Raw genomic sequence first — 25,376 nt, 5'->3', positions numbered from 1 at the left:
ATACATTTAAATAAGTTCATATTTACAATATAAACAAAAGACTTCATTAATTATAGGATCAATGAAAGAGAAGACTCCATCTGCCTCATCAATGGTATAATTACTTTCTATGTTTAAAAACATAGATCTTACTTATTATTCATTTACCTAAAACTTTCAGTGTTTCTTCCTTTCCTGAGTATTGAAGATCAAACTGCTTAATTTAGCATTCAGTTTGGGAGTTATCACAATCTCATACCAATCTATGTTTAGTAGGAAGCCTCTAAAATAGCCAGCTTCCATTGTTCCCTGCCTCAGGGTATTCATGCCTATGGTATATTGTTATTTGTGAACTGTTCATAATGCTACTACTTCTAAACTTCTAATGAAAGTGATATGATTAAAGTGATGAGATGTCATTTCTGAAATTAGGTTTAAGGCATTCTCTTCCTCCCTCCCTCACTCTCTTTCTCTCTCCATCTATTGATCTCTATGTCTCTCTGCCCTTGCTTGTATGTTGTAAGCTTTCTTATGGAGAAACCCCCATGAAAAAGTACTGATACCTCAAGCCAGCAGCCAGCAAGGATCTGAGGCCTAATGAATGTTGCATTCAAATGTGAGCCCAGTGAAATACTTGAAGTACTTTCTCCTCTACTTGGATCTTAAGATAAATGTAGTTAATATGTTGATATTAACATATCAACATATTAACTACATTTAAGATCTACTTGGATCTTAAGATAAATGAAGAATATGTTGATTAAATCTTTATGAGAGATCCTGAGCCATAGGACCCAGCTAAGGCAAACTTAAATTCTATTTTTCTTTTATTGGTTCCTTTTAGTTATACATCTGGATCCTTAACTTACAAACACTGTGAGATAATTAATACATCTATTGTCTGAACCACTCAATTCTGAGGTAATTTTTATGTAGCAAAAGATAAGTGAAATACTACTATTTTTTTGAGAGAGAGAGAGAGAGAGAGAGAGAGAGAGAGAGAGAGAGAGAGAATTTAAAATTTTTTTTTTTTGGTTGCTTTTGGGTGGACACAACATCCTTATTTTATTTTTATGTGGTTCTGAGGATCAAACCCAGCGCCCCGTGCATGCCAGTTGAGCACGCTATCGCTTGAGCCACATCCCCAGCCATACTACTACTTTTTGATTCTCATTTATTTTTAAACAAGATGAATTTTAGAAAAGACAAAGTGAAGAAACAGGGTTTCAAGAAAAGAGAATAAAATATTCAAAATCCTGAATGTGACAGGAAACAGTAATTTAAATGAATTTAAGTACAATGTAATTAAAGCATAAAGCGTATATCAGTGTGATACAACAAAATATTTATGATATGCATTACAAAAGCCTGTACAATGGCCTGGAGGTCAAGTCTGAACAAAGTTAAAAAGAGTTTCTAAATCTATTGTCTTCACAGAAACAAAAATAAGACATTTTTAAGAGTTTTTTTCTCCATAATTTTGAATTTATATTTAATTTTATTAATTTATAGCAGGATATCATTAGTTTTCAAACCGTGTTTTCTTCTGTTTCTCAAATATCAGATGCTTAAATGATCATTCAAAATCCAAATATACATAATTTATAATTTGTTATACAAGATAATAATGAATTGATAAAACTTTAAGAAAAAAGGCAAAAGAAGTAAGTAATGATATGAAAGATAAATTTGCTACAACACATACTACTATTTCTATTTTGGTTATCTCCTCACCTCTTGGATTATATCATTTGTCCTTTGTTCACCTGAATTTGAAACAAATGCTGCCCTTTTCTCTCTGTCCAATGGCATATTTTTTGAATGTTCACCTTGTGTTTTACCAAAACCCGTTTCCATTGTTTTGGTCTTCCCTTCACTTTTAATAAGCTCCACCCCTTGATTTAGGAAATAGTCAAGTTGAAGCTTACTTCTTTCTGCTTCCTGTTTTTAAGAAAGTAAAATATGTCAAGCATTGTTTTCTGTGACATTTTCTTGACAATACTACAACCTCCAGGAATCCACATTTATTTATGCCCATATGATTTCTCAATTTTAAAATATCTAATATTATTATTTTCATATTGACAGCTGAACTCAGAGATGCTCTACCACTCAGCTACATCACAGCTCATTTTATTTTTTGTTTTGAAACAAGGTCTTGCTAACTCACCCAGTCTTGCTTAGATTCTCCTGCCTCGGCCCTCAGAGTAGTTAAGAAGATGACAGGTGAGGCTACCACATCTGACTACTAAATAAAAATGACCTGGATGTGGTAGAGGAAACTAAGTTAAACCTTTGGTATAATGGATAGTTTAAAGTTTGATAATTAAAATTAAAAGCTGTAGAGCATTGTCTACTGCCTCGACACAGGCCCCAAATCAATGGGCCAATAGATCCTGGATTGAAACCTCCAAAACCAATGCCAGTAGGCCTAGTTACAGAAGTTCTGGTGTTGGATGAAATTTGTTGTATCTAAAATGTCTCCCAGAATGACTTCAGTACTATCCATCTGCATGCTAAATCACATATTCCCAGTACCCTGAGACCCGACAACTGCCATGACACAACTGAAAAGAACCAAAAAACGAGTGAAAAGAAGTGGTACCCAGATTACCAGAAAATCTTCCCAGCCCTAACCTCATTTCATTTCCCCTGTTATCTCTAACTTCTAGATCCTCAACAGGTAGAGAAATTTATTTGCAAATTTATCTCCCACTTTTTCTATTCTTGGCCAAGAATAAATATTCCTTCACTGCTAAAAATCGAAAACTTTCATTTATTATTATTATTTATTATTTTTACTTTTTTTGGGTACCAGAGATTGAACCCATTGAACCACATCCCAGCCCTTTTTTATTTTTTATTTTGATACAGGCTGGCATTGAACTTGTGATCCTCCTGCCTCAGCCTCCTGAATTGCTGAGATTACAGTATACCACCATGCCTAGCAAAACCTTCCATTTTTAAGGGCAATTTTTTAAAACATAAGTGTTTCTCCAAGTTTCTATCTTTTAAGACTCTATTATAATGGCAAAATAAAAATAACAAGTATTTATTATTAAAAGTGGTAGATAAGCAGGACAATTACCACCATAATAACAAAGAATGAAAGAAACTGGAAACTAAGCTATTTATTCCTTCTAGAAATAAATTTCTCTTTAAAATGTCTCTTTTTATAGTTTTTATTAGAAATAATATAAATAAAAATAAAATTCAAAAAAAGTCTCACCATGAAGAGAAAAATCACTTTCTGATGCATAATTTTTTAAGTTATTTCTAAATATACTGGTATATATATATGTGTATATTTAATTTTTATTTATATTGAATCATACTATACATAGTCACATAATATGCTAATATCATAGGTATGTTTCCATGACAATAAACATACATTTACCAGAGTAGATAACTGTTGAGAGCCACAGCCGAAGGGGCCCCAGCAAACTTCCAGCTGCCACATCCAGCTAATGTATTTAGTAATATACCATAATATATTTAGTAAATTCCTTATCAGTGGGCTTCTAAATCATTTCAAAACCTTTTCAGTTAAAAAAATATTACTTTACACATTAGCATAAAATTTCTGAACACTTTTTTCTTTTTGTAAATTTTTAGAACTTGCATAACAAAATGGCTATAGCTTTCCAAGACTTTTGCTATAAATTTTCTTTCAGAAAAATACAAATTCTTAGTGAAAACAGAAATATGTGAAAGATTATTCATTTCAGCATCCATTAAGAAATATAGGTATTTCTATTCCTTAAATTTTTACCAAAATGTTAGGTTTAAAAAAACCTATTCCACTGTTACTTTAAGTTGCATTGATTCAATAATTAGTGAGGTTGAATATATTTGTATGCCTTTATTAGCATTTCTGAATTATGTCTTTCCAATTTGTGTTATTTAAATATTTTAGGCAAAGGATGTCCATATTTCTTATATGTTTGTGAAACATCTCCATATAAAATAAAAATATTTTCCTTTTATCTTTATATCTTGTTCTTTATTATAAAAAGTTTTAAATTTATATAAAATTAAATTTATTAACATTATTGTGGGGTATGGTGCTTACTTTAGTCAATACCATTTAGCTGTTATCCAGTGTTTATTCTAATATCTTCATAGTTCATTTATTACTTTTGGATCTTAAAACAATCTGCAATTTAATGTTTACGTTGTGTGGCTACTGTATCCTTCTATGAAAACTTCTAATAACTAAAAGTATATAAAATGCTAAATTATTATATTTCTTTGAATTTGTTTCTGAACTTTCCATTCAGTACCAGAACCAGAATCTCAGTGATTTAATTATTAAAGATTTATTTATATGTTGATGAGTGAGTCCTCCTTATTTGCTCTTCTTTTGTATAATTACCATTTTCTTATCTCCTTTTATCTTATATTAACTTTTAAATTGTATGTAAAAGTAATTGTTTTAAGTTGGTATATCAATTTGGGTATATGGAAATCAAAATACTAACAATATCAATTTTCTAAAACCCATTATAAATTTTTATTTCTTCACTGTTCATCTGTAAAGTTCTGTAATTTTTCTTCATATAAAGCTCTCTGCATTATTTTTTTAATATGCTATCTTAATATCATGCTATACTAATTTTTATAATTTGTTAATTATAAAGGAATAATTACGTTTAAATAATTTTGGATAAAAATAAAATCTTTTGCTTTATTATTCTCTATTCTAAATCTTATTTTGTCCCAGCCAATTTTTTAATTTATCACTGTTATTTAAACTGTATATTTTTATAAATTTATTATAGCATACAAATCATTATATTTTTGTCTATCCATTTATTAAAACATTTGTGGTTTCTTTGATTTCTCATCTTAGTAGCTAGAATTTGAAAATTAGCATGAGAGTAAATATCTTCACTTTATGGAGTTTTGGAGGGGAGGGGAGGGGGGATAGTAGAGGATAGGAAAGGTAGCAGAATACAACAGTTACTAATAGGGCATTATGTAAAAATGTGGACGTGTAACAGATGTGATTCTGCAATCTGTATTTGGGGTAAAAATGGGAGTTCATAACCAACTTGAATCTAATGTATGAAACATGATATGTCAAGAGCTTTGTAATGTTTTGAACAACCAATAAAAATAAATAAATAAATAAATATAAAAAAAAGAAAGAAATGCCTGCAATTTCAAGTATATTTTCTTTGAATTTGAAAGAGATTGCTTTGTTTTATTACTTTTGTTGGGTATGGTGTTGCATGCCTGTAATCCCAGCAGCTAGAGAAGCTGAGGCAGGAGGATTGCAAGTTCAAAGCCGGCCTCAGAAAAAGCAATATGCTAAATAACATGGTGAGACCTTGTCTCTAAATAAAATAGAAAATGAAGCTGGAGATCTGGCTCAGAGATCTCTGGTACCCTCAACCCCTGAAAAAAAAAAATCCAGAAAGTATACTTTTTTCTAGTTTACTGATTTTGATAAGAGTGAATATTATATTTTATTAATATATTCACATTGCATAAAGTAGTATTTTAAAATTCATAGAATAGTATAATATATAAATCTATTTATTTATAAGGCTGCAATTATTCATTTGAAAAGTTCATTATGAATATGTTCTTCATTTATAATAATTTTCAAGTAACGTGATATCCTCTACCTGTAAAGCCTGTTTTAGTTGTTCCTGAAGAACTCTGTTCTCAGTTTCCAGAGCATCTGCTCGTTTCTAGGAAGTAATAAGAGAAAAAGTTCTTCACATGGGTATTTTTAAATTAATTTATTTTATAATTACTACTTTTCTAAAGTCCATAGAGAGTCAAAATAATGATTTGAACACACACATTTAACTGCATATTTCTCAGGCACAGATTTGGGTAGATATTAGCTAAAGATTTCCCATAGGCAATAAATTGATCAGAATCTGGTAAATTTGATGTACATTAAATACTTTATTTCTTCTTTTCTCTAGACCTGAATATTTAAATAGAAACATTCCAAATGAGTCTTTACACACCACAACATAAAGAGTTCTGGTTTTGTTTGAATGAATGAGTTCTATTACACATGAAAGATCTCAGAAATTGTCCATCAGATGAAAAATAGAGGAACATATCTAAAGTCCCCAGTTATGCTTCTGGTATGTCAGAACAAGTTTCCACTAAACAAGCCATGCTACAGCTAACAACCATAAACTCTGGACAAAAATGCAAATAAATACTGATGAGCAATCAAGTAGTAGGAGAGTTGAATGGAACGTGATACTTGGAAGAATAGTCCTAGGTAGGATTCAGATTTTTATGATTTTAGCTTGAAAGCAAGCCCTCTTGAAGTCATGCAAGGCATATAATAGCTGAAGAACAATTCAGCTGAGCCCAGTCAATTCAAAAATCAATGAGAAATAATTAACCACTGATGTATTAAATCTCCAACTTTTAGTGTTGTCTGTTATAGAACAATAGATAAAAAACAAACATGTACTTGATCATGAAGAAAATCTTTTAAAACAAGTAGACAGGAATAATTCCATAAAAGAGAAATCAACAATGAGAATGTGAACTAAAAACATTTTGAAACAAAAACCCTCAAATATCTATGAAATACAAATAAAGTTTTATTCAGTGAAATTTGTATAGTGTTTTGCTTGGATAGTATGTTACTACTATTAAGTAAAGCTTAAAATAAATGAATTAATTATATAACATAAAACAATGCAAATTATCAAAAAATTGTGGGAAGCCATTTCTGACACGTGATTGGGTGGCTCCCATTAAGGGTCTGAGGCGCTTTGGCTGTGTCAAAGCTTTCCTGGCCCTTTCTTGATGAGAGAGCCCATCCTTGTGGGGGTGTGCCTGACCACTGACCCCGGGGACCCAATCACTGACCCTGACCTTGCAGTGCAGCCCCCCCTCAACCTTCATTGGATGGAATTCTCCCCTGAATCTCTTGTTCCCCAATAAAAGGCTACTCCCAGGCGTGTTCAAACTCTCTCTCTCTCCTGCTAGCCCTGAGTAATCCTTGCTGCCCTGCTGGGCGGTTAGAGGAGGGAACCAGAGAGGTGAGCCGTCTCGGACCTGGCAATAGAAATAAGGTAACTGAGTCTGTGTGTTTTATTTCCATCTCATCTAGCTAACTTTATGCCTAGAACCTCATTAATGAAACCATTGTGCAGGCCGCATGGTGGAATTAAAAATGAACACTAAACAAAATAAAAAAGTAAAATCAATTTATAAAGATAAAGCTGGAAATAATTAAATAGAAAATAATAACAAGAAAGACAACAGTAAAACAACTAAATGAAACCCAAAACTGGTTAACTAAAAACAAGTACAGTAGGTAATCCCCTGAGATTTATTTGTTTATTTCCCTAAATAAAAGGGAAAGAAGGGAAGCAAACAAAACAAACAAATATTTTTGTAAATCGAAAAGAAGTGGAAAAACAATATAAGTATAGATACAAAAAGAGAACACTAATACAGAGTAAAATTCTAATGAACAAATTTGTAAAAACATTAAGATGGATGAATTTATATCAAAATTTACAAAGACAAATAGATTCATCAATTATCTCAAAATAAATTGAAAGAAGAAGGCTCTCACATTACTTTATAGGTAAATTGTATATAATCTTCAAAGTATTTTTCCCTTTTAAAAAATTTCTTTTTGAATTCTGATTAGAAATGCACTATATTAGTTTTAAATAAAATTAAATCTTCCCATTGGCAATAGTATAAATTTAGATTATAAGTAATGCTATTTATAATTCTATCTTAATAAATTTATATAATTTGGGCTGGAGATGTTTAGCATGCATAAGAGCCATAAGCTGATTGAAAAATCCAATCTATACTCCAAAATTTATCATTGATATAGTTGGAAGAATAATCTCAATAAAAAATACCAAGTGGCTCATTTCTAACATTCTTCAATACGACCCCATTTCCTACTCAATCAAATTCAAACTACTGATGTCATTAGTAAATGGCACCTATTAGGCTTCCTACTACTGTTATGTTTAATTCAAAACTCCTATCAGACTCAAGTACTGAATTTCCCTTAAGTAGTATTGCTACTTTATTTCTATCTTTCCACAGTGTTACTCAAACTCCAAATTCTTAGCTACTATGCCATTTATTTTGCTGGACCTAGTTGGAAACATTATGTTTCCCATGCTTATGTTCTATATTTCAGCTTCAAAATCCTTTAGCAACCTTAAATTCAGGGGAAAAAAATCAGCATTTTTCAGTTCTGTACCTCCTATATAATATATTATGTAAGATACAGGAAATTTATTCAATTTTATTAAGGAAATATAGAATGTAATTAAAGTTACTGTTTACATTTGCATTATAGACTTCACATTTGGGAGTAAAGAGTTTTTACAGAAAAACAAAGTTCTTGGCACTATGCATAGGATATATATATAAAAGTTCTGTCACTTTAGAAAGGTGATGACCCTTGAAAACAAAGGGAAGATCACATTTCAATTTGTGCTTGTAATCATTTTAGTGCCACCTACAAAAAGAAAGAGTCCTTAGACTATTTAGTCCAACCAGAGTATACTTGATAATTCTGTACACCTAGTCTATTTATTCCATATCTCTTCTACAAATATGGAATAAAAGTAACTACATCCGGGGTGTGAAAATATGGTGTACATGATTTAACCCATGGAATATTAAAATATGTATAAATATTTCCATTTTCTAAAAGTTTTTATTAAAATTCAATTATCTTTTATCTCCACATGATAAAGCTGCAAATCATCCAATGAGATGCTTGTCTACAATAAATGCACTCTATTTCTCTAACAAATAATCTGAAAATCAAAAGCTAATAGAATAACCTAATATTTGAATATCATTTTATCTAAGGATAATTTTTGTTAGGTGCAACTATGGTTATTGACTGCTAGTCGATAGAGTGACTTTGATGAATGAGAAAAAGAACTCTTCTAGGCAGATTCATCTCTAAGCCACAGTGGTAGGGAGGGGTACCAGGAATTGAATTCAGGGGCCCTCAATCACTCAGCCACATCCCTAGCCCTATTTTGTATTTTATTTAGAGACAGGGTCTTATTGAGTTGCTTAGCACCTTGTCATTGCTGACGCTGGCTTTGAACTCACTATCCTACCTCAGCCTCCCAAACTGCTGAAATACAGGCATGTGCCACCATGCACAATCAGCCTTAAGACTTCTAATATTAATAATTTGATTATTTAAAAAAAATTTGAGGCAGGATCTCCCTGTTATTGCCCAGTCTGGTCTCCAATTTAACAACTCAAATGACTTCCTGCCTCAGCATCTTAAGTAGCTGGGACTACAAGTTCATGCTACCATGTCCAGCTAATAGATTTTTCTTTCTAAATATAGAAAATACTGTGCTAGATAAAATAAACCATAGGCAGAATTCAAGGATAGCATCCTGATCTTCAGCAATATGGTAATGCTCTGTATAATCCACTTCCTTTGAAAGTAGGTAGAACCTGTGACTTGCTTCTAGTTAATAGCATATGGGAGTGATGGAATGCTACTCTCTTATGTTAAATTATATATCAAGGGTGACGGGATACCACCCCCATGATCAGTTACATTGTACAAGATTCTGAGTTAGCAGACAAAGAGATTCCTAGCTGGCATTAAAAAAAGGCATGATGCTATAATATGACATGCCTTTGGAAAAGTTCATCTAAGCTTCGAACTGCAGACTGCCTCTATGAATTGTGTGCCTGAGTTCTACAAATGCAAGGACATAAACTTATAGAGAGTGTGTGTTACCTGGACTTGAAACAAACTTTCTTTTACTTTAAGCTGGATTCCTTGAGACAACACCCTGTAATTAAAAATGTTTTAAAATGTAAATAATATTCTAAAATTCATCACTGCTTTGCTTTCTTAAAGAGAATTTTAAAGAATTCCAAATGAATAACAATTTTAAGAATTCTTAATTTTTAAAAGCTACTAAATCAATACAGGTTAAATGATAACAATTTAGTAACACATGTCAGGCTAACTTCTTACTGGTATAATCAAGAATATGAAGAAGGGAGATAAGAGAGAATAAAACATGAAGTGCTGATATTTTCAAAAAATATTGGTCATTTTTTCTTCTCTGATCATTTTTCTTCTCTAAGTCAAAGACAAAAATCTTTTGTCCAGTGAATTTTGTTATGGTTTATATGTGAGGTGTTACCCAAAAGCTCATGCATGGGACAATGCAAGAAAGTTTAGACAAAGTTACTGGATTATAAGAGATTTATATTAGATTATAAAAGGCTTAACCTAATCAGTGCATTTATCACATGAAAGGCATTGGTGGTAACTGTAGGCATATAGGGGTTAGCTGGAGGTTGGTATCAGGGAGCATGCCTTTGGGGTATATATTTTGTCCTTGTTCAGCAGAGTTCTCTCTGCTTACTGGTTCTATGTTTCCAGCTGCTTTACTCTGCCACTTTTCTGCCACTCACATCATGCCCCAAATAATGGAATCGTCTGTCTATGAACTGAGACCTCTGAAACCCTGGGTCTCAAACTTTTACTCCTTAAAATTGTTTTTGTCCTTATTCTTAGTCACAGCAGCAAAAAAGATGACTGAAACAAATTTCTTTTTAGCATTCATGGTACTCTTTAAAAATAAATTCACAGTTTCTTTTCAAAAACTATATTTTAAGATGTGAACAAATTAAAAATGGAATGATTATTTTATAATACTAATGAAAACATTCATTTAATAAAGTCATTTTATAATAATCCATATACATAAAAGTTTACTTTTTTAATGTTTCTGTATATTTTAATCATGTTACATTTTTTAAATAGTGGAATGCATCACAATCATAATTATCCATTCACAACACCATTTTTCATAACTCTGTATATAAAGTATGTTCATGCAAAATTATGCCATTATACATAAAAGTTAAATTTTATAAAAATAAATACAAATAAAAACTCCAGTAGAAAATAATAAATTCTGGGGATTTGATTTGGGGATTTAACAAAGCACAAAGCATTAATTAGATGATTTTTCCCATAATCATACCCTGGTCTTTTTATAAAGCTATTTCCTAATTTTATATTTTAAAAAACCCGTCGTGTTTATATGACCTTAAATTATTGGTATGTAATAAAAATAAAAATTTCAATTAATAAAGAAGAAAAATATTAGCATGTATCTTTGTCTTACCTTTCTGAATCCACTGGCTTTTCTTTGTCTTTTTTCTTTTCTATTTTTACAGTTTTCTTTGTTCGATCACTTACATGTTTTTTCTGTGTAATCTTATATAAGCCAGAAATAAATGGTTAAGTACACAAAAAATTGTGGGAAAATATTTGAAAATATACATTACTAAGGTTTCCATTTTACTCCAAGAGTCACTATACTATGTTTCAAAGAAACTTATTTAAACAGAAGCAAACCAAAATTAGTGATTATAGTTGAACTGTTTGTAATAGTATTTTTTGAATACAAAATGTATATAAGTTAATATATATTGAAATAATTTAGTCACCCTGATAAACTACAGTCAGTTTTGTTGTAATGTAGTGTATGACATTCTGAAAATTACTTTACTATGCAAACACATGCAATAAAACCTGCAGGATGTATGGGGAAAATGGGTTAGAAGCACATCATACAGACACCATCAATTATACACTTTGAAAAATAGAAACAGTAGTACTATGCCCTTCTATACAGTTAAATGGTTTAGAATAAACATTATAAAAAATATAGTTGGGACTGGGCCTGTAGCTCAGTGGTAGAGTGCCTGCCTAGCACATGTGAGGTACTGGTTTCAATCCTCAGCACCTTAAAAAAAATACATAAAGGTATTGTGACCATCTACCAACTAAAATTTTTTTAAAAAAATATATAGTCTTTTAAAGAAATCCTAATAACAAAATATTTGGGGGTTATATCAGATGTAGTAAAATGTATGAAAACAATAGCATAAAGACTGAGAAGGGCTAACATATTAAAGTTCTTATATGTCAAGTGATTTAATATCACTTGAAGGTAGATTGTGTCAAACACTATAAACCTTAAGGTAACCAAGCCAATAGAAAAGTAATACAGTTCAGGAAGCCATCCGTGAAATACATGAGGAAATTCTCTCTCAGAAAGCCAGAGAGATTTAGGTTTGACCTTGGGAACTATCTGTGGCTCTCTCACTGCAATAGATTGCCGAACGCACATGACCTTTATCTCTACTCTGCTAGGAACATTGCCCATAATAGCTCCAGAGATGGACATAACCTGTTGAGACAACCCACTTTCAACTTTTTTTGGTGAAGAACATTATATGGAAGGCCTTTGATGTTTCTTGATATAAATAAAGCAGGCACAGGTTGCATTTTGTCATTAGTCTAGAAGCTCAATCCATCTGAAACTACTTTCTATGTCCTGTGATTTTTTTGTTGTTCTATTTTTCCTAGCTTTTATTTCTCAGCAAGCTCCTGCACGGGATACAAGCAAGAATACAGATTTGGAGACCTGGAAGTGGGATGGTGCTATAACATAAAATCAAAAATGGGAAAGTGGCTTTGTAGTTGGGCAATATACATAAGACAGAAAAACCTAATGAAGCACTATAAAAATAGAAAATTGAGACAAAAAGAAAATAAAACAACCAGTTCACAGTAACACTGATTAATATTTCACAAGCAAGCACAGAAACCAAATATGTTTTTTGTTATCAGGCTTGGCTGTCTAAAAAATTATTGAGAGAAACTATTAAGTTATGAAAAGAAGGTTGGAAGAAAATTGGTTGTAAAAGTGCAAAATTACAATGCACACATGGGGGGCTGGGGATGTGGCTCAAGCGGTAGCGCACTCGCCTGGCATGCGTGCGGCCCGGGTTCGATCCTCCGCACCACATACAAAAACAAAGATGTTGTGTCTGCCGAAAACTAAAAAATAAATATTAAAAAAGTCTCTCTCTATCTCTAAAATAAAATAAAATAAAATAAAATGCACACATGGGCAAATTATATGATAGATTCTCAGCCTTTTTTGTGCTGATTTTCTATTTCTACTTGGTCTATACTTGAAGAGAATTATTTCTAAATTGAATATATACAACAGTCCTGATCTTATGTTTGATACTTGTATAGAATCACTACTTCTCTGACTGATTAAATTGCTAATCTCCTAGTACTATGTTGGCTTCTTCTTCTAGGAAGGAAGAAATATCAATATCCAACATTAGTGGATTCAATAATATGTTCATCCAACCACACAACTGGTGTTTTTAAGTGGTAAATAAAAATTTACTTCTAATCAATTTGACTTTGTTGTCGGTAACTTAAATTTATAAGCTGTATAAAAACAAGAAAATACTTTTTATCCTTGATGTATCTATTCACTGTGCTTGGCATAGTGAACTATGACAAACCATTAGTTAATTGCAGAGGAAATATATAATGCAAGTAAAAGATTCTTGAAAATTCTAACTTACTGATAAATTGATGAAGTTAAATATTTGGCAGATAAATATCTTTCAGAATGTTTTCATAGCATAATTTTGGTTTTGATAATTAATGTGATAATTTAGAAGATAACATTTTATTTTTAGAGTACAACTATTATAATTTTTAATTTTGAAAATCTATTATAAAATATTTAAATATCACTTTGATTCCTATCCTGAAATAAGCAGCTTCGTTAGGTACTATGTGTCAATTTTAGACACTAAAGTTTTACCAACCTCTATATCCTTCAACTTTTGTAGTTCATTTTCCAGCACTGATTTCTCCTCTGATAATAATTCAAAATCATTTTGCATCTGTTTGTACTTCTAAAGAAAAATAATAATAATGAAGACCAAAGTTTTCATTAACTCTTTAAAAATAATGAATTATTGCTATTAATCTGTATAACAAAGCTATTATTAAGGTTAATAAAAACTAGGATTGGTAATGAATGAAAATATTCTGAAGACTATATAATATTACATATTAAGATTTCATAAATGAAGTGCTTCTGAGTAATAATAAAGTATAGTAAAATTAAAAGAACATCCCAAAGCTTTCCAGCTTACATTTTCATAGAAAACTTTTGAGTAAAGTGAGCAAACATTGTGTCTCTATTTAGGATAATGGCAATTTCTAGAGGCTATTAAAAACTCATGGACAAGGTGCAATTTCAAATTGAAAGTGACATACTCACAGCTTCTAATAAGCTTTGATCATCTTCAGCTCTGAAAAACATAATATAATATCGTATTATATCTATCAGTAATGTGCTAGACTTTTATATTTATGTTTTTATTTATGTAAAACACCTAGATATTTTCTTTGTAAAGAGTTTAAAATAATACAATCAAGGTTAGAATACATTTCTGATTACTACTCCAAAAATCCATTGCTCTACTCAGAGATATTAATGCACGGCTATTATAGTTTCAGAATACATCTACATAACAGTGAATGTACCTATTCAGTAGTATAATTTTATTGCTGGGTTAGAGTTCCATGTCTTTTTTTTAAAATACAAATTACCACTCTACATATTACTCCAAATTTATTTTTTCACTTAACATAATGTTTGATATCTAATTTATTAATAAGCAAAGATTTTTCTCATTCTTTTAAAATGCTATTCCATAGCAAAGGTTGCCAAACATTTTTTTGTAAAGAGTCAAACAGTAAATGTTTTAGATTCTGAAGGCCTAATGGTATGTACCACAACAATTCAACATGCAAAATCAAATGTAGATGATAAAGAATGAGTGCTGCTGTGTTCCAATAATATTTAATTTATGAAAATAAGCTACAGGACAGATTTGACTTAGGGGTCACCATTTGCTAACATCTGTTTAATACTATGAATAAATCATAGATTTTTGACTAAGTTGGAATTTATAACAGCTTTAGTAAGATATAGTTAATATTCCATACAATTCACTTTTTTAAAAAACATATAACTAAATGCCTTTTAATATATTCACCAAGTGGAGCAACCATCGCCACTAATCTAGAAAATTTTAGTTATCAAAAATTAAACTTCATACCCATTAGTACTCATTCTCCATTCCTCCTAGCACAGCCTATATATATAAACCAGTGGTTTGCTTTTTTTATATAAATGTTTCTATTCTGGATAGTTCATATCAATAGAATCATACAACATGTGGTCTTTTGAGACTGGCTTGTTACACTTTGCATGTTTTCAAGGTCAATCTCTGTTGTAGCATATATTAGGACTTTGTTCCTATTTATTGCCCAATAATAATCTAGTGTGTGGATAGCCCACATTTTATCTCCCAAATCCTCAGATTATGAACATTTCAATTATTTCTCCTTTTTAACTCTTATGAGCTATGACATTATGAGCATTCATGTACAAGTTTTTGTATGACTATGTTTTCATTTTCCTCAAATACAAACCTAGAAATAGAATTCCTGGGTCATACCTCTGTATTCAGCATTATGAGGAAGTGACAATTTAAAAAAAAAACATTTTCTAAAGTGAATGTTCCATTTAAATTCCTACCAGAAATGTCTGTGGGTCCTACATACTTGCTAACAGTCGCTATTTGTCTTTTAAGCCATCCTCATGTATATGAAGTAATATCTCATTATCATTTTGCTTTTCAATTTCCTAATGACTAATGAAGTTAAAAATATTCTACAAGTTTATCAACTATTTGTATTTCTCCTTTGAAGAAATATCTATTCAATTCCTTACCCATTTACATTTTTATTATTGAGGTGTGTTTTATATATGAATCCAATGCATACTGTTTGAATAAACTTTCTATGAGTTGTTTTATCATTCTTTTATATATTGAATATATAAAGAATCCTTTATTAGAAGAATAGCTAGCAAAGATTTTCTCCATTGTGTAGAATTCTCTTCACATTCCTATTTTTTTCCTTGCTGTACATCCCATTTATTAATTCTTGACATTATTTCCTGAGCTTTATATGTCCTATTGAGAAAGTCATTGCCTATGTCTATATGTTGGATTATAGATCCTACATTTTCCTCTAAAGTTGATCTAATTCCCAGGTCTTTGATCCATTTTGAGTCATTTTTGTGGAGGGTGAGAGATAAGGGTCTAGTTTCATTTTTCTACTTATGAATAATCAGTTGTCACAGCACCATTTATTAAAAACTCTGTTTTTCTCTAATTTATGTTTTTGGTACCTTTGTCAAGGATCAGGTGACTGTAGATGTGTGGGTTTGTCTCTGTGTCTTCCATTCCTTACCACTAATCTATGTGCCTGTTTTTATGCCAGTACCATTGGAATTGATTTGCTCTTATTTTTCAAGGGCCTTGAGATGCAACATTAGGTTGTTTATTTGAGATCATTGTAGTTTTCTTATGTAAGTGTTCATAACTGTAAACTGTCTTCTTAGAACTGCCTTCATAGTGTTCCAGAGGTTGTGATATATTGTATCACTATTCTCATTTGAGTCCAAGGATTTTAAAATTTCTCCTTTAACTTCTTCAATCACCCATCCATCATTCAAAAGTGTACTATTCAGTTCCTTAGCCCATTTACTGATTGAATTATTTGTTTTGTTTTGTTTAAGTTTTTTGATTCTTTATATATACTGGAGATTAGTGCTCTATCAAATGTGCATGTGGTAAAATTTGCTCCCATTCTGTAGGCTCTCTCTTCACCTCATTGATTGTTTCTTTTGCTGAGAAGAAGCTTTTCAATTTGAATCCATCCAATTTATTGATTCTTGATTTTACTTCTTGTGTTTTAGAAGTCTTGTTAAGGAAGTCAGATCCTAAGCTGACATGGTAAATATTTGGGCCTCTTTTTCTTCTGTTGGGCTCAGGGTCTCTGGTCTAATTCCTAGGTCCTTGATCTGCTTTGAGTTGAGTTTTGTGCTCGGTAAGAGATAGTGGTTGGATTTCAGGTTGCTACATATGGATTTCTAGTTTTCCTGGCACCATTTGTTGAAGAGGCTATCTTTTGTCCAATGTATGTTTTTGGATCCTTGGTCTAATATAAGTTAACAGTAATTATATGGGTTTGTCTCTGTGTCTTCTATTCTGTACCATTGGTCTACAAGTCTATTTTGGTGCCAATACCATCCTGTTTTTGTTACTATTGCTCTGTAGTATAGTTTAAGGCCTGGTAGAATGATGCCACTTGATAAGGATCTCTTCTTGCTAAGGAACACTTTGGCTATTCTGAGTCTCTTATTTTTCCAGATGAATTTCATGATTGCTTTTTCTATTTCTATGAGGAATGTCATTGAGATTTTGATTTGAATTGCATTAAATCTGTATAGTGCTTTGGTAATTCAGTCACTTCTCAGAATAAGATATGCAGTCGATCAACAAATATATGAAAAAATGTTCAACATCTCTATCAATTGGAGAAATGCAAATAAAAACTACTCTTAAGATTTTTTTAAATCCAGTCAGAATGGCAGTTATTAAGAATACAAATAACAATAACTATTGGCGATGAAGTGAAGGGAAAAGGAACATTCTTACATTGCTGATGGACTGAAAATTGGTGCAACCAATCCGGAAAGCAATATTAAGTTTACTTAGAAAATCTGGAATGGAACCACCACTTGATCCACCTATCCCTCTCCTCAGCGAGCTTATACCCACAGGACTTAAAAACAACTTACTACAGTGATGCAGCCACATCAATGTTTATAGCAGCACAATTCACAATAGCTAAATTCTGGAACCAAACTAAATGCTCTTCAATAGATGAATGGATCTTTATCTTGATCTGTGATATATACACACAATGAACTATTACTCAGCATTAAAACAGAATAAAATCATGGCATCTGCAGGTAAATGGATGAAGTTGGGGAATAAGTGAAGTAAGCCAATCCTAAAAAAAAAAAAAAGGCTGAATGTTTTCTCTGATAAATGGATGCTGATCCATAATGGGGAAGAGGGGGAGCATGGGAGGAATAGAGGACCTTTGATAGGGCCAGGGGAAGGGAGGAAAATGAGGGGGAAAGGGGTAGAAAAGATGGTGGAATGATATAGATATCATTATCCTAGGTACATGTATGAAGACAAATGGTGTACAACCAGAGTAAAACAAAATTGTATTCCATATGTGTACTATAAATTGAAATGTATTCTGCTGTCATGTATAACAAATATATGAATAAATAATTTTTTAAAAAGTGTATTATTCAATTTCCCAGTGTTCATATAGTTTCTGTAGGGTTTTGTTCTGTTGATTTCTGATTTCATTCCATTATGATCTGATAAAATTCAAGAAATTTTATCAATTGTTTTACACTTGCTATGAGTTGATTTGTAGTTTAAAATATGGTCTTTTTGCAAGAAGACTATGAGCCATTGTGAGAAAAAGAGTATCCAGGTGTTGTTTAATAAAATATTCTATAGATGTCTGTTAGGTCCTTTTTATTTGTCATATTTTTCAGGTCCAAAGAGCCTTTACTTAGTTTATGTCTGGATGCCTATCACATGGTTAGAAAGGTGTATTGAAATCACCCAGTATTATTGTCCTGGCTTCTACCTGACACTACAATTTGAGTAGTGTCTCTTTTATGTAAGCAGTTGCACCCATGTTTAGAGCATATTTTTATTTTTATTATTATTATTATTTCTTGTTAGATTGTTCCTTTTGCAAGTGTCAAGTAACATTCCTTGTCTCTTCTTATTAATTTTGGTTTGAAGTCTTCTTTTGTAAGATGTGAGAGCAGTTACTCTTGCTTGTTTGGGGGTTCCATTTAGATTGTATATTAATTTCCAGTCTTTTACTTACACCTGTGCCTATCTTGCCTGTAAGGTGTATATCTTGCAAAAAACATAAGTTGAATCTTTTAAATTTATTCTGCCAATCTATGTCTTTTCATTTGAGAGTTGTGACCATTTACATTCAATGTTATTACAGATGTGTATATTAATTCTTGCCATTTTGATTTAATTATAATGTTTAATTTGGTTTTGTTTCTCATTTGCTTAGCTACTCTTCAAATGAGGTTTGTTTATTTATGAGCTCTTCTGTTTTCTTCTATGTGGAGTATTTCATTAATTAAGCTCGGTAGTGCCAGTTTAGTTGTCATGAATTCTTTTAATTTCTGCTTATCTTGGAATGTTTTTATTTCTTCTTTGATTTTTAAGAATAGCATTGCTGGATATAGCAGTCTTGGTTGACAGTTATTTTCTTTCATCACATCATTCCAAGTCCTTCTGGCTTTTAGAGTTTGTGCTGAGAAATCAGAAGTAATTTTGATTGACTTGACTATAAATGTGACATGATGTTATCCCTGGAGGTTTTAAAAATTCTATTCTAGTTCTAGTTCTGTATATTAGTCATTTTAATTATAATGTGTCATGGAGAGGTTTTTTGTTGCTCTTGGCTGTTGTGAATGTCTCCTGTATCTGGATGTCCATCACATTCTGAAAGTTGGAAAGATTTTTTATTATTATTTCCATGAAGAGTTTATCAATTCCCTTAGTCTGCATCTTACAACTATCTTCAACTCCACTGATTCTTAAATTTGTTTCTTAATGTTGTCCCAGAGGTCTTGTATAGCCTAATCATGTTTGCTTATTTTCTTTTCTTTAATGTCATCTGAATGTTCAAGGCCAGTCACTTTGTCTTCCAGTTCTGAGATTCTGCCTTTAGTATAGTTTACTCTATTAGAAAGACTTTCAACTGAACATTTTGTTTGATTTATTTTGTATTTAATTTACAATGGTTCTTTTTTAATACTTCTATCTGCTTATTGAACTTCTCATTCATATGATATACTGACTTCTGAATTCATTCAGTAGTTTTTCTGTGGTCCCTTGAAATTCACTGATCATTTTAATGTTTCTTTTGAATTCTTTATCTGATATTTCAACCACTTAATCAGTTGCTGATAAGTAACAAACTTTAGGAGGTGTCCTTTTACCTTGTTTTCATATTTCTTGTACTCCTATGTTGTGTTTTATGATTCTTTGGAAGATATTTCTCTTCTACTCTTATATGTGGCCATTTTAGGACACATTACCAAAGTGAAGTTCTGGGAAACTACAGCTAAATTACTGTGTTCACTTACCAAAGTGTCCTAGAGTAATTTACATTGAGAACCCCTCATAAGTGTGATATCCACAGTCTTTGTGCTAATTCACCGTTTTTGCTATAGCAGTGGATATTTGAAGATGGGACCTGGGGGTCCACACTTATCCATTTTTACTTGGGACCTGGTTGTAAGTTTGTGTTTCTTTCTCTTCTGGTCATTAAAGTACAGCTGAATTTGAGTGTCATTTATTTGTGTGTGGAGCAAGGTGTGCTGTTTAGGTTGAGTTTAGTTCAATAGCAGAGTCTCTATCATGTTAACTTGTAACAGAACTTCACAGAATAGAGTAAAACAAACAATAGCTACAATCGGTGCAAATAATATATAGCATTAAAATAAATACCAAGGACCTTATATGATATGTATAATATTAATTACTACCCAAACCAAAAAATGGTGAGATTAGCAATTTTCAACAGTAAAAACAATTACCATGAACTATATATGGTTTTAAAGCAAACAGCTTGTGTTGACTATGTTATCCACAGCAGTAATAATTGCATCAGATTTAATGGTGGGGGCAGGAGTTATATAAACCAATTAGTTCTAAAAGATGGTAAAAATACAGTTAATTAAGAGAAAAGAAAATATGCTAGGAAGGTAGAAAAGAGTTTAAAATTTCAAAAAGTAAACAGAATGCAGAAGAGATGTAGCAGTTAATAGTTATAAGGATGGAGGAGAAAATGGAAGAAACAAATAGGAGAGAGAGAGAGAGATAACAATAGAACTTTTCTGTTAGAAGAAAAGAAACAAATGACAACCATACAAAAAATATATAAACAAATAAAAAACTTTAATCCTCAAAAGACAAGGCAGGGAAAAATAATGCATTTAAAAATGCTAAAAATGAGGGGGATAAAACCAAATATGTATATTAAATATGGACTTAAACCAATCAGCACAGACATCTCTCCTTCCCTCCTTCTCCCTCTCCCTCCCTCCCTCTCTCTCTCTCTCTCTCTCTCTCTCTCTCTCTCACACACACACACACACACACACACACAAAGAGAGTGAGAGAGCTGCCAGTTGGAGTGGTTTAAGACTCAAGCTGATTGAAATAAGTCTCACCTTCCCTTCTCACCAACATGAGGTAGGATGAAGTGGAAAGCACTGTCAGTTGGAATTCTGTCCACACATATTGTTGCATTCCCAAGGTGGAGTTGCTGCAGAGTTCTACAAATGGAGTTCTGAAAGTTGGGAATTAGGTCTTCAGGCCACAGGGGCGTTGTTGGTGACATCTGCTCTGGACACATCAGATCAACATACTCCTAGGGCCTTGCAGTTGCTAATCTCTATTGGGAGTCTGGATCTCAAGAGCCTCCCAGGAATTCCAGTGCTGAGGCAGGTAAGCTAATCTTCCTCACACTTTGCTGCCCAGAAACATATTTGCTAGGCTTGATCCCTGAGTGTATTCACATCTAGCAGTTCAGATTTCCAATTAGCTTCAGCTGGTCATGTGAGCTGCCAGACTAAAAAGGAAAAGCAAGTTGGTGCCCTTTTCACTTTTCCAACTTGAATTCCACTGGGTACAATCTTTTCTGTGCCTATTTTACTCATGTTCTCCTAGACCATACAGTAGGTACCTAATGGGACAGTGTGACACTGTTTGCTAGGATGATCTCTTGGCTTCTGAAGCAGCAGCTGCAGTATATTTACTTCAAAATGGCTCCCACCTCAGCTCTCTGGTCAGTTGGAAAACAGAACTTTTCAAACACCAATGCACAGAGCATCCTCTGGATCAGCTAAGATCAAGCCACTTTTCTGATCTCAGGTTTTTCCATACCAAATCTATATTTCTCTCTGTATTATTCCTCCCTCTATACTGAACCAGCACCACTACCACTACTGCTGCCCCAAGCAGCTCTGCTCTATTGTACTCTTTCTTCTTCATTTAATGAACTCAAGTTACTCTGGCTGTCCAATATTAAATTTTAGTGAGATCCCTCTTTCACCCACCCCCTGAGGAACAGTACTCCCATTGTTTGAATCCCAAGCGATGGAGCAACTAAGAATGAAGTCTTTCTCTATTCCATCATCTTGAATCTCCCAAGCATGAAGATTTAAAACCCCAAATTAAGGTGTTTTCATGGCCACACTCCTTCTGAAACATCTAGGGAAGAAACTTTTCTGCCTCTTCTATCTTCTGGCATTCCTTGAATTGTAACAGCATAACTCCAACCTCTGCCTGAACCCTCACCTGGAAGTCTTCCTTCTGTGTATATCTATACTCTCCAATTTTTATAAGGATATCAGTTATATTAGATTAATGGTTCATCCTATCTCATTATGACTTCATAATAACTAATTATATCTGCAACAGTCTTACTTTCAAATATGGCCACTCTGTAGTAGCAAGGGTAAAGAATTTCAACTTTGGGGGGACACATTCAATTTTGAACAACTAGTATATAAAAATGCAACTGATTTTTTGCTTATAGATCCTGTATACATTCAATTTGATGAATTCATTTCCTACAGGTTGGGCTTCCTTTTTACAAGATGCTTGAGGCCAGAAGTATTTCAGATTTCAGGCTATTTCAGATTTGGGAACATTAACATAGATTTTACAAATTGAGCATCACTAATTAGAAAATCTGAAGTCCAAAATGTTCCAAAATCCAAAACTTTTTGAGCATAATGTTGGCACTCAAAAAGGTATGGTGGTGCATGCCTGTAATCCCAATGACTCATGAGGCTGAAGTGGGAAGATCACAAGTTCAAGACTAACTTCAGCAACTTAGCAAGATCTTCAGCAACTTATTTAGACCCTGTCTCAAAATAAAAAATAAAAAGAACTGGGGATGTAGCTCAGTGGTAAAGTGCCCCTGGGTTCATTCCCTAGTACCCCCCCCCAAAAAAGTTTCAAAGTAGGGCAGGAGGTGGAGGAAAATGGGAACATGTTTGTGAAAAGAACAGAGTTACATAGCAGTATTAAGTTCTAGAGTTCTACAACATGGTGACTATAGTCAATAATGATATATTGCAGAATTCAACATCTCTAAGAGAGTAGATTTTTAAAGTTCGCACCACAAAAATCAATAATAAGAATGTGAGAAGAAGATTACCTCTAGATAGGGAAGAGAGGTAGGAGGGAAAAGGAGGGAGAACGGGAATTGCATAGAAGATGGAAGGAGACCCTCATTGTTATACAAAATACATGTTTGACAATGTGAGGGGGAAAAAGTGTGTCACAGTAGATTGGATAGAGAGAAGTGATGAGAGGGGAGGGGAGGAGGAGAGGGGAAAGGAAGGACAGCAGAATAAAATAGACATTATTATTGCTGTGTTATATATGTGACTGCATTAACCAATGTGATTCTGCAACCTGTACACTCAGAAAAATGAGAAATTATATCCCATCTGATTCAAATGTATGATACATCAAGATCATTGTACTGTCATGTGTAACTAATTAAAACAAATAAAAATTTTTTTAAAAAAAGAATATGAGGATGGTGAATATGCTATATTGCTTAATTTGGATATTCTACAATGTATGCACATATCAAAACACCATGTAGTACACCATCAATAAACATGATTTTATTTGCCAATTAAAAGAAAAAGTACATTTAAATAAAAGAGGAATTATATGAATTTACCACTGAAAAGACTATACACAAACTACATTTTGTATCATTGTGATTTTTCTTATTTTTTCAAACTATGGTAAAATATATATAAAATAAAATTAACAATCTTAACCATTTTAAGTACTGTTCAGTCATGTTAAGTGAATTAACATTATTTTATAACCAATATCCAAAACTATTTTCATTATGTAAAACTAAGCTTTATATGCATTAAAAAATAATTTCCCGGGCTGGGAATGTGGCTCAAGCAGTAACTCGATCGCCTGGCATGCGCGGAACGCTGCGTCGATCCTCAGCACCACATAAAATAAAATAAAGATGTTGTGTCCACCGAAAACTAAAAACTAAATATTAAAAAATTCTCTATCTCTCTCTCTCTTTAAAAAAATGATAATTCCCCATCTTCCCCTCTCCTTGTCACTTTGCAATCATCATTTTACCTTCTGTCTCTAAAAATCAGACTAGATAACTTAGGTAAGGGGACTCATACAGTATTTGTCTTTTAATGAATGGCTTATTTTACATAGTACAATGTCCTGTTATTCTTGTCATAGCATAGATAAAGCATTTTTTTAAGGCTAAATAATAATCCATTATATGCATATACCACATTTTGTTTATTCATTTATACATGCTATAATTAGGGGAAAAAAGAGTTGTTTTAAAAGTTTACCTTTTCAACATATCTGACTGTTTTTCAAATACTTTCAACATCATATTGAATTGGTTAGTCATTGAAGCAGTATCTATTATAATAAAAGTAAAGGCATTAGAATGACTGAAGTTATAGTTCTATGCTACTATAACTCATGCAATAGATATTAAAACTGAATAAGCATAATTAGGAGATAGGAGGGTGAAATGAATACTAAATAGCAAAATGCTTATGATGAATGAAAATATAATTTTATTAAATACATATTATGTGCAAGTCTTCATGTTACTTTGCATTCTCTTAATCCTTAAAATAACTCAAAAAAGAAAGTACCATCACTATTTTTAAATTAAGAAATTCAGGCACAGAGAGATTATATAATTTATCCAAAACTTGGCCTCCGATAAATTAAAAACTTTTACTGAGGTCCAGCAAATGTAAACTATATGTGATAGAGCAAATGTGTGATAGCTGCTGCTAAAGACAATAGAAAGAATATGTCTAACCTATTGTTTTCCAATTGTATCAAATAACTTAAATAGAAAACTGAGATGCTTCTTAAAAAGGTAAACAATAATCCTTTTTTAAGGATTCATAATAATCAATGGGAAAACAAGACTTTTCAGTCTGGGGACATTAAAAAGTACAAGACAGAAGACAACTGCATCAGGTTTTCTACTAACCAAGATAAGATATTACATGTACAAAGAAAATGTTAAATAATATGGAAACATATAACCTGATGCATAACTGTAGTAGTGGGGTTGTTGGATCATATAATGGTTCCTGTCGTAATTCAAAACAGTATTTTAAGAGCAATATGATAATAGCATACAACATATATCCTGAATATGATAAAGAATTATGAGGAACAAAAACTGTTATTCTGGTTACAATTTGAAAATTCAATATTCAGAAAAAATAAAATGCCATTATCTATCTATGACTCCACTAACTTAGGATCTTCAACTCAGTATTATTACAGGGCAGCAGCCTACTGTGAAGCCAAGGCAGCTGCAGAGGCCCTCACTTTGTAGCAATTCTTGCAACCATGATAAATGGATTTCAGACATGTCACTTCAATTAGCGGGCATGACTTTATTAGAAGGGATAGGAAAAGGAAAAAGGAAACACTCT

At 32.2% G+C, this 25,376-nt stretch overlaps 1 protein-coding gene across 1 annotated transcript in view; it reads right to left on the bottom strand.

Moving 5' to 3' along the window:
- Ccdc7 (coiled-coil domain containing 7) overlaps positions 1-25,376 on the bottom strand; it is a 106,159-nt gene that overhangs the window by 10,244 nt on the left and 70,539 nt on the right. Inside the window, exons 10-16 of the mRNA XM_026405166.2 lie at positions 24,258-24,330; positions 14,121-14,151; positions 13,660-13,749; positions 11,139-11,230; positions 9,731-9,785; positions 5,616-5,681; positions 1,714-1,920 (exon numbers count right to left, since the gene is read on the bottom strand). Of these exons, the coding sequence (XP_026260951.2) occupies positions 1,714-1,920; positions 5,616-5,681; positions 9,731-9,785; positions 11,139-11,230; positions 13,660-13,749; positions 14,121-14,151; positions 24,258-24,330 (614 nt within the window). The remainder of the gene's footprint in view (positions 1-1,713; positions 1,921-5,615; positions 5,682-9,730; positions 9,786-11,138; positions 11,231-13,659; positions 13,750-14,120; positions 14,152-24,257; positions 24,331-25,376) is intronic.

Source organism: Urocitellus parryii, chromosome 9 (assembly GCF_045843805.1).
Source record: "Urocitellus parryii isolate mUroPar1 chromosome 9, mUroPar1.hap1, whole genome shotgun sequence".
Taxonomy (NCBI): domain Eukaryota; kingdom Metazoa; phylum Chordata; class Mammalia; order Rodentia; family Sciuridae; genus Urocitellus; species Urocitellus parryii.
The sequence above is the reverse complement of the archived record's forward strand: the minus strand, read 5'-3'. Positions and strand labels throughout refer to the sequence as shown.